This window comes from Lithobates pipiens, unplaced genomic scaffold (assembly GCF_037356315.1).
Source record: "Lithobates pipiens isolate NorthernLeopardFrog02 unplaced genomic scaffold, aLitPip1_a1.2 Scaffold_18, whole genome shotgun sequence".
In the NCBI taxonomy this organism is placed as follows: Eukaryota; Metazoa; Chordata; class Amphibia; order Anura; family Ranidae; genus Lithobates; species Lithobates pipiens.
This window is the reverse complement of record NW_027507758.1, coordinates 99,165,887-99,183,637: the sequence shown is the minus strand read 5'-3', so window position 1 is coordinate 99,183,637 and position 17,751 is coordinate 99,165,887. Positions and strand designations below refer to the sequence as shown.

Below are 17,751 nucleotides of genomic sequence, written 5' to 3'. Positions count from 1 at the left end.
GGCATGGGTCAGTACAGACCCCCCCTTCCACCAGTTATATTTCTCCCCAAGTACAGACCCCCCTCCCTCAGTAAAGACCCTCCTCCATTAGTATAGCCACCCCTCCTAGTACAGCCCCTCCATCAGTACAGCTCCCCACTACAGATTCCCCCCCCCCCCATCAGTACAGTCCCCTCCACTAGTATAGACCACCCTCTCAGTACAGACCCCTCCATCAGTACAGCCCCCCACTAGAGATCCCCCCTCCATCATTACAGACTCCTCCATCAGTATAGACCCCCCCCTCAGTAGAGACCCCTCCATTAGTAAAGACCCCCCCAATACAGACAGACCCCTCGATCAATACAGCCCTCCCCCCTTCAGTACAGACCCCTCCATCAGTACAGCCCCCCCACCCTCAGTACAGACTCCTCCATCAGAACAGTCCCTCCCCTTAGTACAGACTCCCCCTCAGTGCAGACCCCTCCATCAGTATAGACCCTCCTCCCCTCAGTAGCGGCCCGTGTATTGCACCACCCCCCATCCCTGCTGCTGCCTGGCCCCTTTCAGGACGCCAGATGCATGGACTCCTGTGGCCAGAGGCTTTAAAAGGCTTCAAAATAGGGTGGGCTCAGGGTGCAGAGAGTGCACCCTGATCCTACCTAATTGTATGACCAATAGTGAATATTCGCTATTTTCACACCACAGTGCCTCCCCGCCAATCAGGAGGAAGGTCAGTAAGACCCGTTTCCCGATTGGTCAAAGTGGCAGGCGTCCATATTGTATGCCCAGCACTTTTACGGAAGTGGGACAAAGTGGAGGAAGCTGCCTGGAGGTGACACAGAAGAGGAGACCCAGTAAGGAGAGGAGGAGAGGACACCCAGTAAGTGCCGCAAGCCACCCGGGTGAGGGGTGCTGTGAGTGTGCCACGAGCCACCAGGGGGGTGGGGTGTGCTGTGAAAATGCCATGAAGAGCCACCCGAGGAGGGTGGGTGCTGTGAAAGTGCCGCAAGCCACCTGCAGGTGGGGGGCTGCTGTCAAAGTGCCGCGAGGAGCCAGCCGTGGGGGGTGTGTGTGGGGGTGTTGTGAATGAAAGTGCCACGAGCCACCTGCGGTGGGGGGGGGGGTGCTGTGATCTATAAACTATCTGTGGGGCTGATCTATATACTATCTGGGCGGCGGGTGGGGGAGGATTTAGTGTGCAGCTGCCGCCCGGAGAGTTGCTTGCTCAGACTGTCACTCTCCGGGCAGCGGGCTAGTGACATAAGGCAGCAGTGAGAGTGAGACTGAGGAGTCACACTCGGCTAGCGTGGCACCGCCATGTTCTGGCTGAAAAGAACCCTGCCTCCGGGACCCTCCGCTGCCCTTGGAATGGTGTCACCCAGTGCGGGCCGCAGCCCTATAGTGACGGGTGTCATGTTACACCGAAGATTCACAGCACAATAGTCACAAACGTCACCTGTTGATGCTTGTCAGCACCTTATGGTTTGCACGTTTGCACGTTTGCACCTTCTGTCAGTTGGAAGATCTCATTACTTCTGGACTGAGATCCATTTGCACTATTTGCACTTTTATACATATGGACTTTTTTTGAATGATTTTTTTCTTTATTGCACTATGGTGTTTTGATCATTCAGTACACTACAACACTACAGTCACATTATTTGCCATCATTGCACTGATCACTTTTAATGAAGCAGCATTGCATTTGTTTCTATAAATGTCAGTTTGGTATTGAAACAACACACACTATTATTTATTTTTTAGCACTTTATATTTATTTACTGTGGAGCGCAACACCAATCTTTGATTCTTCACCCCCATAGTGACGCCACTGTAGCTGTGCACAGTAACCAATCAGCTTCTAACTTCACCTTGTTAAATTAAGCTTTGACAATAAAACCTAGAAGCTGATTGGTTACTATGCACAGCTGCACCTGATTCTGTGTGCTCCTGTTTTAGTAAATCCTGGTTTCCCCAGCTACATGCACACTGTGGCCTGATTTTTATTAAATGGGATGAGTTGCAGTGTGTCTAGTGCAGCAGTGCATAACAAAGGGCAGATAGCGATATTCAATCTCAATGATAAATGAGCCCCTCTGTATTCACTTATAAATGCTAATAAGTTTGCATACATTTTATTGGAAAATAATGGTCACAGTAAACAGGGATGTATATTATATTTACCTTTTCTAAACTTTTTATTTTACATTTCTTTAGTTACTCTGTGGTTTTCAGGCCTAGGCAAATTATGTCACACATCCCATGAGTCTTCAGGACAGGAGGAGGGGTTTTCTCAGCTAAACACACTCTCCTCTCTACATGCCTGACTTAAGGGCAGATGGATTCCAGGAAGTAATTGCTACATGAATCATCTGCCCTTACACAAGATGCCCAGAAATGCTAGGGTGTGTTTTTCACTTTGATTAGTGAGCAAAATAAGGAATGGAGATATGGCTGGGTGAGTGAGTTTGCTTTGAATATTAAAAATGAATTGAAAAGCATTGAACACTCAATGGAAACCAGGAAAGCTCAGGGAGTACTTAAAGCAGAACACCAGTGAAAAAAATAATAGCCCAGTAAAGGTTCAAATAAAAAAATAAAAAAACAGTTTGAACTGAAATACTTACGTTCAGTCCGGTGCTGTCCCTTGCAGAAACTCATCTCTGCAACTAGATGAAGTTCCTCCTCTGGATTCAATGACAACCAGCAAGGGGTTTCAATATGCTAAAGTTCAGATTTAAAAACCCAATGCATATAATTATATAGTATTAGAACTAAGTTGTACAATGAGATAATTAACTCTTTTTCATTATCTGTAACAGAGCAGGCTCCTGGCCCCGTGTCTATTAATCGCAGTTCCTTCCTGTATCGCCTGGGTTTAGCGCGTGCTTTGTCTCATAGTGAGGAAACCACAGCTGATGCATCAGATCTTTATCGAGAAGTCATCAAAATGGCACCAGAGGTATGGGAATGGGGTTTATGTTCACAAACCTTTACTAGACACATAACAGAACCTTATTCACTAAGCTATACTATTATTATCAACCATAATGATTTTTATTTTCAGCAGTGAGAACCAATAGGAGCAAAAAATAATATTATCATGGTGTCTTTTATACAGTCACTCCCACCTTTCCCTTTGGACTTTCGTACTGTTACAACTGGAAATTAAAATGGATTTTATTGGGCTTATTTGGCCTATACAAAATGAAAGAAAACACTGAACTAGAAAAATATACAGTTTATAAAATGATATATGTATATATATATATATATATATATATATATATATATATATTGTAAAAGTTTTTTTATTTTTTTATTTACCACCTTTGCTGTTAAAAACCCTTTAGGGTGCGTTCAGAAGGCCAGTTAGTGCCGTCCTTTGTGCACCTGGCAGATAATTGGCCATCTGAAAGAGCCCTAAAGAATAACTAAAGGCAAATCTTTTTCTTTTTTCGTTTTGGACAGAGTGGCAAGGGATTAGAACATCTGTCAGGTTTTTATTGCTGTCTGTGGCCCCATTATGGAGATTCACACTCTCTGTTTCTCCAGTTATGGGTTTACACAGAACAGTAATAGAGGGGAAATGTTCCAATGGGGACACTAGTTCTGGTGACCCTGGTAACACCTAGGGATTCCTTCACTTTGGAGGGATTTTCTCTCACTTCCTGTTTTGGCTGTGGGACAGTATCACGTACCTGGTGAAGATTAGAATGTTGTGGAGGCCTCTCTTGCTCCTCCCGCCGATCACTCCTGAAAGTGGAGACAGAGAGTGTAAGGACAAGGAGTGGCACGAATGCCATAGTAGCTAGCTCATGATGTCCACTTTTTAGGTGGGTAGAGCTGGTAGGTTGCAGTCCTCAGAACAGGATGCAGGAGCAGCTTGGCACCAGAGCGAGAGACGGTAGCAGAACCAGAAATGAGCCAAGGCAAGTCCAGGGGGCAGGTCAAGGTAAGTAACAGCTGGGCAAAGCGTTACAGAGTCAGCAGGCAGATCAGGTCCAGTAAACAGGCCGAGGTTAGAGTATTTAGGTAACAGAGCTAGAGCGAGAGCAGAAGTGCAGGTACAGCAGATCAGGTCTTGAACACAGGAACAAGCTGAAGGCCATTTAGCAAATACTCATAGTGATAGACCACTTTAAATAGGCCACGGGGCACCAAGTGCTAATTGGTATGTGCATGATGAACTGACACAGTATAGGTAAAAATGGCCATGCAATGTGCACGTGCATGTGCACAAATCTGCACTGGCTTTCTGATACTAGGAATCCGGTTTACTTTACAGACAGGAAGTAAAAGGAAATCTTCCCTATGGGACACAGATGGGAAAAAAAAAACTGACAGAAATTAAAACCCTGCCTACAGGGCACTTAAACCCCCTTCCTAACCAGGCCAATGTTCAGCTTTTAGTGCTCTCACTATTTGAATGGCAATTACTCAGTCGTGCAACAATGTACTCATGTGATATTTTTGTCTTTTTTTTTTCACACAAATAGAACTTTCTTTTGGTAGCATTTAATCACCACTTTTTTTTTTTTTTTTTTGCTCTATAAATAAAAAAGACCGAAAAATTGGTTAAAAAATGCATTTTTCTCTGTTTCTGTTATAAAACTTTGCAACTTAGTAATTTTTCTTAATACATTTCGGAGAAAATGTATTTCTGGGTGAAGATGGAACTTGCCTCATCCCTCCCTTCCTTCTTAAATTGCTACCTGAAAGCTGCTTAAATACTGTCCATCCACTGTATGCTTGTGAATATTGTTTCTTAGATAATACACTTACATTTTAATTTCAAGATAAAATTTACCTCTTAACTTGTGGTTTAAATAAGCTGTTTATATACTGTTCAGCTACTATAAAATTATTGTAGCTATTGTCGCTCAGATAATACATTCTAAATTTTATAGCAGAATAAAACCTGACTTATCTATTTCTATCTGCTGCCTATTCAATTGTCCTCACGCTGGCCAGCTTCTACCAAACGCATACCTGAAGTCTACATTGTGGATATTTTGGGAATAAACAAAACTATTCAAGACAATTGAAATTAATTCTATTAGTGCTACTACTGTATGTAAGCCAAGCTAAATGTAAAAGTTAAAAAATCAATTACGCATCCAAAATACTTGATACCAGAATACGGTGTCACAGAAAAAGTCAGTGAAAATTGTATTATTCCTTAAAACCTTACAGCTTAAAGGCCTCCCCCAAGCATGTAAACCAAAAGGCTTGGTGTTTTTTTTCCATGTTGCACTCAAAGCCACATTAAAGGATCCTCTCCCCACTTTATTTTTTAAACATATTTTTTTTCATTTGGTAAACTCCCCCTAGGCAGTACCCTGCTCCTTTTTGGCTATAGTTTGCCTATTAACCCAATAGGCAAAATAGGCCCCCCCCCTTCATAGGATTAGCTGAAACATTCTGCAAATCAAGTCCAGGTAGAACTACCCATCACTTTCCCGAAACATTGTCAATTAGGATTGAGTTATAAAACAAATATCTGACATTAGTAAGAAAAGCAACCAATAGGCCAGCAGTAGCGCTGAAACAGCGGCAGAAATCCTCGGCCAGGACGGAGAGTCCCTCAATGAGCTACTATAATCTGAAAGTTGCGGAAAGCTTGGCTTTATGAAAGCACATAGGAAGAAAGCCATTACTGAAAAAAAAAACATACCAAACTCAAGAAGGTAGGTGAGAGACAAGGCAAATATGGAAAGAGGTTTTCTGGTCTGAAGAGACCAAAACTGCATTCTTGGCTTTAGTGATAAATACTATCTGTGGTGGAAATCCAACACATCAGTCACCATTCCCAAGGAAAAGCATGATCTTGCTAGCACCATGGTATAGCTGGGACTGGGAACTAGTTAGGGCTAAAAGCAAGATGGTTTGACCCAAATAGAAAATCATTTTAAGAGACTTTTGCAGTTTGAAAGAAACCTGAAACTGGTGTAGTGGTTTCAACCCAAGAACATGAATGTCTTAGAAGGGTTCAGACAATACCCCATTCAATCCAGTTGGAAATACATGGCAAAACTTGAAAATTGTGGTTCTGAAAAGTATTATTACAATCTGGGAAAGGCTCCTAAGATAAACAGTAAAAATTGCAAAGCTGGTAGACACTGTCAGCTGTGATTGCAACAAAAATTTGGTCTAATGCCACATCTAGTATAATGTATGCTTTGTAGATTAAATGAATAAAATCCTGATTAAGTCAGTTTTAATTTATTGTTAATTATTGGAACTCTACAAAATGTGGAAAGTGGAATAAGTGCTTATGCAAGGCACTGCATAGTAATGAATATATGATTAATATATATGGATACAGGCATACCCCACTTTTAAGTACACAATGGGGTTTATTTACTAAAGCTAGAAAGTGCAAAATCAGACTCGCGTCTGCATATAAACCACCTTCTAACCCCAGCTTGTTCAATTAAGTTTTGATAATAAAACCTGGAAGCTCATTGGTTTCTATGCAGAAGTGAGCCTGATTTTCACTTTCCGGCTTTAGTAAATAAACCCCATTGTGTACTTAAAAGTGGAGTATGCCTGTATATAATTAATATATCAGCACACGTGCTCTGTGCTATTGTGACTGTTTTTTTTTTTTTTGTTTTACCTGAAACAAGCATGTATAAATCAGGCCCTCCTGTGTATAGCTGGAATACTGATTAGCAATTGTGCTCCCCTAGGTTTGTGATGCTTATACAGAACTAGCTGAACTTCTGCTAAAAGACAATCCTCTAGGTGCTGTGGAAGTCTACTGCCAATATCCCCAAAAGCCAGTGGAAGGGCAGTCATTCGACAATGCGTTTATTCCAGGTGAAATTGTGCGTCTACTCGTGAAGTGTGAGAAGTATGATGACCCGCGTCTACCTGTCAACATGATTTCTTATGGAAAAGTGATGGGAATAGGTAAGTAAGAGTCTCTGCTAACACAGACAATGTCAAGGTGTATTCAATTGAGAGAGTAAATAATCTACAATAACTGATCACAATGAATCTATATCTGTGAACAGTGGCAGCACATCCATAAGGGGCACAGCCCCCCTAATCCATGTGCCCAGCCCCTAATCTACATGCAGGGCTCTAATTGTCTTAAAAAAAAGGTGGGCTCCAGGCACCCACCCTTTTGTGTGACAATAGCAAATTAATATTCACTATCGTCTTCCTGGTTCTCCTCCCGGTCAATCAGAAATCAGGTCTTAGGACTCCCTGGCCAATCAGGTCTCAGGACACACTTCCTGTTCAGCCGGGAGGGAAAGCCCTGGCTCTTTCTGCCCCCTGCCTTCTAAGGTAAGGTCCGTCTTCATGGGGGGGGGCCTCGGTGGATCGCTGCTGTCTTCTTGTCTGTCTAATGCCGCCGAGAGGGTGGGGGTACTTGCGAAGATCGCCACCTTCCTGCCTACTGTCCATCTCCCATTGTGCCTTCCCATCCGTCTCCCCCCTGCCGCGATTTAGCACCAGCCACCACTGTCTGTGAACATGAATCTTGTTTCTATGGGTTACTCTTTAATTGCGCTAAGGCAGGCCATACATGGTGCTCATTTTCCTGCAACCACAGTGATGATTCCCACATCAATACAGACAGTGTGGACAGGGGAATCAGCAATTGTCTTCTCCCAGTGGGAGGGTGGGCAGGGGTTAGCCATCAAAACAGTAATTAATTGCTATTGGCTATTGGAGCCGCTTGCAATAATTTCAAGCGAATCCAGCAGGCTGGTTGTACCCAAGTTGATCGATCAGCTTGGTACATAGCCTGCCCATTAATGATTTTAATCTCGTTCGGTTCCTGCCAAGATTCAAACCATGTATGGCCGGCCTAACTTTCTATTCTGCTTTGATCTAAATTTACACATTATGCATATTATTCTTATCTTAATCTGATGCTGAACAGTAAAACTTGTCTGGAAGATCTAGTAGAGAAAGTGAAGAGAGGGGAAAGGAGAAGACTAATAGGACCACCCCTTGCCACACTCTGCCCACTCCTCCTTTTGTCTTGTTTTTTGTTAGCACATCCCCTATACAGCAGAGTACTCCATTTCCCAATCTGGGCTCGGCTGTATAGGAGATTGCAAGAAGCTGAGACCAAGCCAAATTCAGGCACTTAAACTAGCATTTATTGATTTTTATTTTTAAAGAACATACTGCTGCATTAATGGTTATCTCCTATGTGTGCCTAAAGTTCAGCTTTAAGACCCCTTTCACACCAAGGGCGTTTTGCAGGTGCTACAGCGTTAGAAATAGCACCATTGTCTATAGTGTGAAAGCCCCGAGGGCTTTCACACTGCAGCGGTGCACTGGCAGGACGTCAGGAAAAGTCCTGCCAGCAGCTTCTTTGGAGCGGTGTGTTTACTGCTCCTCCACCGCTGCTCCCCATTGAAATCAATGGAGCAGCGATGTAATACCGCCGACAAAACACCGCTATTGCGGCGTATTGCCGGCGGTTTTGACCCTTTCTCGCCTGCTAGCAGGGGTAAAAGCGGCTGAAATGCGCGGCAAATCCGACGGTGAAATGCCGCTAAGAATAGCAGTGCTTTACCGCCGACGCTATGGGCGGCGTGGTGTGAAAGGGGTCTAAAACAAATGAATTACAGCACACATTTTCTATTTTTAGCGAACACAGAGATTTTGATATTTTTTGTGTAGAAATAACACCACCCCTACCTAATTATACTGTTTTGTTAAACTTGCTTAGTTTCTAATCAGAAAATCGCACAAACAGAACTCAGAGCATTCCGAAAAACAACAACAATATATAACAGGCAGATTTAACAATCCTCATGGTAATTTCTGGTAATTATAAAGTGCTACATTTCATTCTTAGCCAGGGGAAATTGTGACGTGCAATTCTGAAACCTCTAAATTGAAATATTAATATTTATATGATGTAATCCTCCCGCTATTGTCTTTTGAATGAATAGCTTAAAACCTTCACTCTTTTTCCTTTTCTATAATCACCATGGAAACTAGGCTAATGTAAACAGCATCTGAAAAATAGCGAGTGTATTGAGGACAAAGGAAAACGGCATATGGTGGAACCACTTCTGAAAACTGTTTAATTATTCAGAAATATATATCATGCATGCACAACGCAGATGTTTATTGATCAGACTAATTCTGTTTAAAAAGCAAAAGGACCATTTGTTAAAGCCTAATGTAATTATTATTATATGCGCTGGAGACAGTGTTATTTATTGATGAATCCAGCTAACTGGCATATAATATAAAATACAATAAAAAACATGGGTAGTGCCTTAGTATGTGCGGGCACTATGGGGTCTTTCCCTTTTAACTTTCCTATTTCTCTCTCTTAGGGCAATCATAGGCCTGAGACAATGGCCACATCATCAGCCATTTTCAGCAAGATCAGGTGATGGGTTTGCCTTGGTTACATAGTTAGTTGGATTGAAAAAAAGACACAAGTCCATCTAGTTCAGTGGTTCTCAACTGCTGTCCTCAGGACCCACTTTTTTAAGCCAGATTTTAAGTATTACCTTGGGGAGATGCAGACTAGAATACTGCAATCACTGAGCAGCAAATTATATCAAATGTGATGTTTTTCAGTTATCTTGCAAACCTGGCCTGTTAGTGGGTCCTGAGCACAGGAGTTGAGAGCCACTGATCTAGTTCAACCACTGATGGTAGTGCCACCGGTAAGATTCTGGAAGAAAGAACAGACAGGATAGAAGCCCTTCCCTATCACTCTTTCTCCATTACCGATAAGCCATTTCAAGCAGCCTATCCTGCCCTCCCTTCACCGCTCCTTACAAGTAAACCTGTCCATTCACCAGAGCAGAGCAGACAAGTTTATGGGACTTTCTGCTGTGCTCTTTTATGCCGCGTACACACGATCAAACAATCCGGTGGAAAAGTCTGGCAAACTCAAGTCCACCAGACAATCCGCCCGTGTGTAGCTTCCGGCGGACTAAGAAAGTATTTTTGCACTCCAATCTGTCGGCCAGACTCGCTTTTCGGCAGGCAGTACGGCCGTGTGTGTGCTAGTCCGCCGTACTTTTGAAATGAGCGGACTTTTCCCGCGCGGAGGAAAGTCCGCTCATTTTGAGCGCGTCTCCAGGTAGCCGGGGCCGGCGAAGGAGGCGTCGCTGGCCCCGTCACCTGGTATGGACTTAAAGGGGAACCCCTACGCCAAAAAATTTGGGTGGGGGTCCCCCCTAGGTCCACATCAGACCCTTGTCCGAGCACGCTACCCGGCCGGTCAGGAAAGGGGGTTGGGACAAGCGAGCGCCACCCCCCCCCTGAGCCGTGCCAGTCCGCGTGCCCTCAACATGGGGGGTGCCTTGGAGAAGGGGGGCCACGCGGCCACCCCACCCCAAAGCACCTTGTCCCCATGTTGATGAGGACAAGGGCCTCTTCCCGACAACCCTGCCCGTTGGTTGTCGGGGTCTGCGGGCAGGGGGCTTATCGGAATCCGGGAGCCCCCTTTAATAAGGGGCCCCCGGATACCGGCCCCCCACCCTATGTGAATGAGTATGGGGTACAATGTACCCCTACCCATTCACCTGTAAAAAAAGAAATAAAAAAAAACACAACACACAATGGTTAAAATAGTTTATTGCACAGCTCCGAGGATCTTCTGTCTTCGGGGGTCTTCTCGCCGGACTCCTCCTCCGCTCGTTCGGCTACGTGTGTACGCGGCATTAGACTATATCTGGAGAAGGGTCAGATTATCCATATACATCCTCTAAACTCTTTATTAAAATGGAATTGTAGCCTTAAAAAATTTCAAGTAGGAAGAGTTTTTATTACAGACCAGCCATACTTTGTCTCCACTGCAATACCTTATCTTCCTCCTCGCAATTTTCTTTACACTGTGCACAGCTTAGTGTACAATTCCAGGATCTGGTGGGTGCCAGGATCAGTAAGCTCCTGTGTGGCTGAAGACCCTGCATGCAGAAGAAGCTGTGGAGGAAGAGGATGTTGGTGTCAACAAGGGAGCTCATAAATGTAGAATGGCTGGAGCATGAATGGCTGGAGCATGAATGGCTGGAGCATGAATGATTATCCGCAGGCTTTAGTTCCCCTTTAAGCGTAGTGATAAAAGTACACCAGTGTTTACCTGTTTACCTAAAACTATGTAATTGTCTTCTTTTGATGGAGTTTGGATCAAGCCTTCCTAACCTTTTTACCCCTAGAGGAACCCTTGAAATAATTTTCAGATCTAGGGGAACCCCTGCTAAAAACAATCCAGAACTATGGAGGCAGAATAAAATGGGAGGCCTATTAGCCACTGCTCAAGAAACTCCTAGCAACAGTTTGGAGGAACATTAGGGTTCCACAGATCCCTGGCTGAGAATGGCTGGTTTAGATGGATAGAGATAGCAGTAAAGTTAAGTTGCTTATTTTCCCTAGAGAAAATATTTTGATGCTTGTGTGAGCAAAAGGCTAGTTAAGCCGCGTACACACGTAGCGGTATGTCCGACGTACTTAGTCTGGCGGACTTCCCGCCAGACTGTCCGTCGGACTTTCCGAACGGGCTACTTGCCCACACACGGCACTTTTTGAGCGGACTAATACGGCGTACTAAGTCCGCCGTACTATCCGCCCTACTTTTGAAATGAACGGACTCGCCCACACACGCGGAGGAAAGTCCGCTCATTTCGAGCGCGTCTCCAGGTAGGCGGGGGCCCACGAAGGAGACGTCGCTGGCCCCGCCGCCTGGTATGGACTTAAAGGGGAACCCCAACGCCGAAAAAAATCGGCGTGGGGGTCCCCCCCAAATCCACAACAGACCCTTGTCCGAGCACGCTACCCGGCCAGCCAGGAAAGGGGGGCGAGCGAGCGCCCCCTCCCTCCTGAGCCGTACCAGGCCGCGTGCCCTCAACATGGGGGGTGCCTTGGGGAATGGGGGGCTGCACGGCCCCCCCACCCCAAAGCACCTTGTCCCCATGTTGATGAGGACAAGGGCCTCTTCCCGACAACCCTGGCCATTGGTTGTCGGGGTCTGCGGGCGGGGAGCTTATCGGAATCCGGGAGCCCCCTTTAATAAGGGGGCCCCCGTGATACCGGCCCCCCACCCTATGTGAATGAGTATGGGGTACAATGTACCCCTACCCATTCACCTGTAAAATAAAGTACAAAAAAAAACACAACACACAAGATAAAATAATTTATTGCACAGCTCCGGGGGTCTTCCGTCTTCGGGGGTCTTCTCGCCGGACTTCTCCGCTATCTTCTTGTAGCTCTTTTACTAGCGGAGGCCCAGACCCAGCCTTTTTTCCCACAAATAGAGCTTTCTTTTGGTGGTATTTGATCACCTCTGCGTTTTTTTTTTTTTTGCGCTATAAACAGAAATAGAGCGACAATTTTGAAAAAAATTTGCTATAATAAATATCCCCAAAAAATTTATAAAAAAAAGTTTTTTTTCCTCCGTTTAGGCCGATATGTATTCTACATATTTTTGGTAAAAAAAAATCACAATTAGCGATTATTGATTGGTTTGCGCATTACTAGTAATGGCAGCGATCAGCGATTTTTATTTTGACTGCGACATTATGGCGGACACTTCGGACATTTTTGACACATTTTTGGGACCATTGTCATTTATACAGCAATCAGTGCTATTTAAATGCACTGATTCTTGTGTAAATGACACTGGCAGTGAAGGAGTTAACTACTAGGGGGCAGTGTAGTGTTATATATGACGTTATGTGTTTTTTTTTATTGTAGGGGCGTGGCCTGGCATGTGACGTCACTGATCCTCTGTCCCTATAAAAGGGAAGAGACGATCGGTGACAGCCACAGTAGTAAGCACGGGGAGAGGTTTGTTTACACAGACCTCTCCTCGTTCTTCAGCTCTGTGACCTGATCGCGGGACACCAGCGGCGATCGGGTCCACTGGTCCCGTGGCCACGGTCACGTTGCTCAGGACCGGGTCGGGATCGCGTCGCCGGCGGTGGGCTCTCGACCCACGGCTGGGCACTTAAAGAGCAACGTACCTGTACGTGCTTGTGCCCAGCCGTGCCATTCTGCCGACGTATATGTGCAGGAGGCGGTCCTTAAGTGGTTAAAGGAGGCTCTGATGGTCATAAGGAGATTTAGGGTAAATTCCGGGGTGGTCATAAATTGGACTAATGCTGTATATACACGACCGGACTTTTTGGCATCAAAGGTCCGATGGTCTTTCCGACGGACTTTCAAACAACCGGACTTGCACACACACAAACGGACCAAAGTCCGTTCGAAAGTCCGGTTGTTTGAACGTGATGACGTACGAAGGGACTAGAATAAGGAAGTTCATAGCCAGTAGCCAATAGCTGCCCTTGCATAGTTTTCTGTCCGTCGGACCAGCATACAGACGAATGTATTTTTCGATTGGACTTGAGTCCATCAGAAAGATTTGAAAGATTTTTTAATTCTAAAGTCTGTCAGATTTTTCGAACGAAGAGGTCCAATGAAGCCCACACACAATCGTAATGTCTGAAGGATTCGTTCCGTTGGACCAGTTCAGTCGAAAAGTCCGGTCGTGTGTACACAGCATAAGTCTTCCATTATATTGCTGGATGTGAAACCTGACCCCTCTTTACTGACCATACAGGAGATCCTGCTTTCTGAGTCTTTTTGATACCTAGGCATACAGGTTACTCCCTACCCGTTAGACTATGTCAGACTTAATCTGACCCCTTTACTCAATCTGTCGTGAGCTGTCGCGATCGGATCAAAATATGGAGCAGACTGAAGTTATCTCAGGTGGGCCAGAAATATCTCATAAAAATGATTATGATGCCACAGTTGCTCTACGTACTACACAATGCCCCTATGGTCATTCCATTGAAAAAGCTCTGCATTATAAACTCAATTTTTAGATCCCTAATCTTGCACTCTAAACCTGCTAGAATAAAACTAGAGCAGTTATAGAATCCGAAAGAAGCTGGTGGACTGGCCTTACCCAATGTTGGAATTGAACTTGCTGGACTCCTTTGCTAAGCTCCTTAGTTCTATGACAGTGATGGGGCTGGCGGACAGTCTGGAGGCCCTGCATTTTAGCAAATCTAATAAACTCTACCCAACCTATGCCCTTATGCATAAGGTTTGGAATAAGGTTAGAATGATGCAGGGGGTCCATAGATTCACTAAATATAGCCCCATCTGGGATAACAACTATTTTCCAGAAATAGTGAAACTGCAATATGGCACAAAATGGAAACAATTTGGTATTTCTCACCTGTCCCACATTTTCCAAGAGGGGAAGTTGAGGTCATTCTCGGAGCTTAGAGAGACCTTTCGACTCCCCTCCAATATGCACTTCTATTACATGCAACTCCAGCATGTGGCCAGAGCTCAGAGGGGAGTGGACCAATGGTCCTTGGATTCTACCTCCATCTTTAACTACTTGTTTGAGGTCACCACTTATAAAGGATTTATCTCCTGCAGCTATGCAATGCTACTCAACCTTTTTCATGGGTACTCACCTCTTAAGGCGGTATCTCAATGGGAACAGGATATTGGGGTTTTTGAAGAGGAGCAGTGGGAGGAAGCCCTACAAGCTGTTTCCCAGTGCTCTTTAAATGTGGCTCAGTGCCTGTCACATCTATATAAACTTCTGAGGGTTCATTATACACCAGCCAGGTTAGCCCGCATGGGGGTGAACTCTGACTCCACCTGTGCTAGATACAGTAGAGATCATGGGGACTTGATACACCTATTATGGAGATGCCAGAAGCTTCATCTATATTGGAAAAAGGTCTTAGCCCTTGTACACACGGTCGGAGATTCCGACAACCAAATCCGTCTGATTTTGTCCGAAACTGTTGCATACACACGGTCGGACAAAGTTGTCGGAAAATCCGACATGATGACGTTATTTCGTTACGACGGGACTACGTTCACGCTAGTAGCCAATAGCTTTGGTGTAGGAATTTGATCTGAGCATGCGTGGCACTTTGTCCGATCGGAATTCTCTACACAGTATGTCCGATTGGAGCATTTTGTCGGAAAATTTTACCAACAAGTTGGAAAACTTGGTCCGTCGGATACTCCGACGAAAACAGTCCGATGTAGACCACACACAGTCGGAATATCCGACAAAACAGTCCGATCTAACACATTCCGTCGGAATCTCCGACCGTGTGTACAAGGGCTTAGACACTCTTAATAAGGTCTTTCAGGTTAAGATTCCGGTTGATCCTAAACATTGCCTACTGGGTATTCTAGACATACTCCCGATAGAGGATATCCCTAAACAGGCTATTGCTAGAGCTCTTTTCCAGGCCAGAAAAATGATTCTGAGACACTGGAAATCCACAGAGCCTCCCACGTTGCAGGAATGAATCACTCAAATGGGTGACACTATTCTATTAGAGAAACTCATTTATCAACACAGGGGGCAAAAGGGACAAATTTGATAAATCCTGGACCCCATGGTTAGATGTCCCTGGTCTAGTCCCAGCAGATCTGGTATATGACTGACTATTCTAGCATTTAATAACGTTTTTACCCTGACTTTCTGAATACCTGGATGGTTGACTATACAGTTGTACCTTCTGCTGACGGGCAATGTTTTATTTAACTGCATAGGCAAGCGGGTTATCAATCTACAAAATGTTTTGTATACTGTACTGAATTTGTACATGTTGAAATCTACAGATCTAGTGTACTTGTTTTGCTCTGGACCATGTATGTACCAATTTTTTCGCAATTTTTGCTCAATAAATACTTTTTTGTTTGAGAAAAAAAATGAAGCCTGTTGTTCAGCTAGCACCTTATATTAATCAGGGACTTAATATATACCTTTCTCTATAAATTCAGGCTGCTTGGAGAAATATATCAACATTCTTGAAGAGAAATTCAAGACCAACATTCTCAAGACAGTCTATGCCGGCATCCACAATAAATCAGAAGATGATAAAGACCTGCAGGATTTTTTCCGTTTTAAATGCTGGATATAAAAAATAGATGATATATACAGTATCTTGTCATGTATTTTTTTTATCTCTGGAATTAGCAGTCTTAAATTGTTGGGTCGTTTTATTCCCAGATTCTATTACATCTGGTCCAGGTAGCTGGATGACTATGGACAGGAACCACAGTAGGAACATCTTATCAATGGAAGATCCAAGAAATATAAGAAGTCAGGTGCCAGGCAGCAGTTACAACTAAAATGACAATTTATTAGACTTACCTTTTAATGGTAATCGTCAATGTATACTTGTTGTTAGGTATATGCAGGGCCGTTACCACCATTCAGGTTTACCTACTTTCTCTACCTCTTGCCCTCTGGTGTGCTGCTGGAGTGAAAGGTGGGCCCCTGATGAAAAGAGGGGACCATTTGATGGGGAATTTGTGTGACTTGGGGAGCTCTGTTATGGAGGGGCTTTGTAATGGGTGGAGTCACTTTGATGTGATGGGAGAACCTCTGATTTGAAGGAGGGCTTCTGATGTGGAGTTAACTTTGTCAAGTTGTTTTCATGCATCGTCCCAGACTTAAGTTACCTATTGATAAATAACATTTATGTTTTTTACATTTTAGACTGGGGTGCCTTGAGATTTTTTTTAAACCTTTAGACCTTTTAAGGGTGTTGCAACTAAAATAATGGTACTGGTGTAGTGAGTTTACCAGACACTTTTTATATTTAAAAAAATAGTGGCCTTAAATTAAAGCGGAGCTCCAGTCTCTGGAGTGAAATTTAAAGTCAGTAGCTACAAAAAACTGTAGCTGCTAACTTTTTAATAAACAGTCACTCACCTGTCCTACGATCTGGCGGTGTGCTCACCCCACTCGTGTTCTCCCTGTGTCCCCCCTCCCCGGCATCTTCAGTATGGGCACCCAGCTGTGACAGCTTGTGGCTTCACAGGCGAGTGCCCACTGTGCATGCGCGAGTGGCACTGCACACTGTGACTAATCTCAAAGTCTTCTGTGACCTGTCATATGTTCCAGAAGACTTTGGGGGGGGGACTTCCGCTTCCGATCACCTAAGGCGACCAAAGCGGAAGTGGGGGCAGGTACGTGTCAAAATCAGGTACCCGCTACTCCCCAAATGCTCCATTTCACAAACAGGAGCTGGGGAGGAGGCCTTAAAGCAAAACTTCCTCTTTTGGGTATAGCCCTGCTGTAATCTCTGCATTTGGATCCATATAAACTGATCAGCCATAACATTATGACCACTGACAGGTAAAGGGAATATCTCGTTACAATGGCATCTGAAAATTGGTGGGATATATTAGGCAGCAAGTGAACATGTTGTCCATAAAATTAATGTGGTGAAAGCAGAAAAAAATAAAATAAAAAATGAGCATCGGGGTTTGTTGTGTATGGGGCTGTGAAGCCCACGGTGACCCATGTCCGCAGCCAAAAGCTTCTACAATGGTCACATGAACATCAGAATTGGACTACAGAGCAATGGAAAAAGGTGAACTGGTCTGATAAATCACGTTTTCTATTACATCATGTGGATGACGGGGTGCATGTGCGCCACTTACCTGGGGAAGAGATGGCACCAGGATATGGTATAAGAAGGCAAGTTGGAAGAGCAATGTGATGCTTTGGGCAATGTTCTGCTGGGAAACCTTGGGCCCTGCCATTCATGTGGATGTTACTTTGGTGTCCTTACCTCAATGAGTCAGGGCTGTTTTAGCAAAAGGGGGCCATACTCAATATTAGGTGGGTGGTAATAACGCTATGGCTGTTTGGTGTCTACAGTGCCTTAAAAAAGTATTTGTACCCCTTGAAATTTTCCACATTTTGTCATGTTAAACCAAAAACGTAAATACATTTTATTGGGATTTTATGTGATAGACCAACACAAA

The 17,751-nt window shown here is 44.3% G+C and overlaps 1 protein-coding gene across 3 annotated transcripts in view; it reads left to right on the top strand.

The window, feature by feature from the left end:
• The window catches only part of LOC143987310 (uncharacterized), a 134,658-nt gene that overhangs the window by 102,916 nt on the left and 13,991 nt on the right, over window positions 1-17,751 (top strand). For 2 of the 3 annotated variants that reach the window (XM_077485946.1, XM_077485945.1), the window contains exons 19-21: window positions 2,805-2,944; window positions 6,678-6,900; window positions 15,754-15,912. In XM_077485946.1, coding sequence (XP_077342072.1) covers window positions 2,805-2,944; window positions 6,678-6,900; window positions 15,754-15,893 — 503 coding nt within the window. In that variant the 3' untranslated portion in view covers window positions 15,894-15,912. Of the gene's footprint in view, window positions 1-2,804; window positions 2,945-6,677; window positions 6,901-15,753; window positions 15,913-17,751 lie in introns of those variants that run through there. The other variant, XM_077485947.1, reaches the window with a different exon arrangement.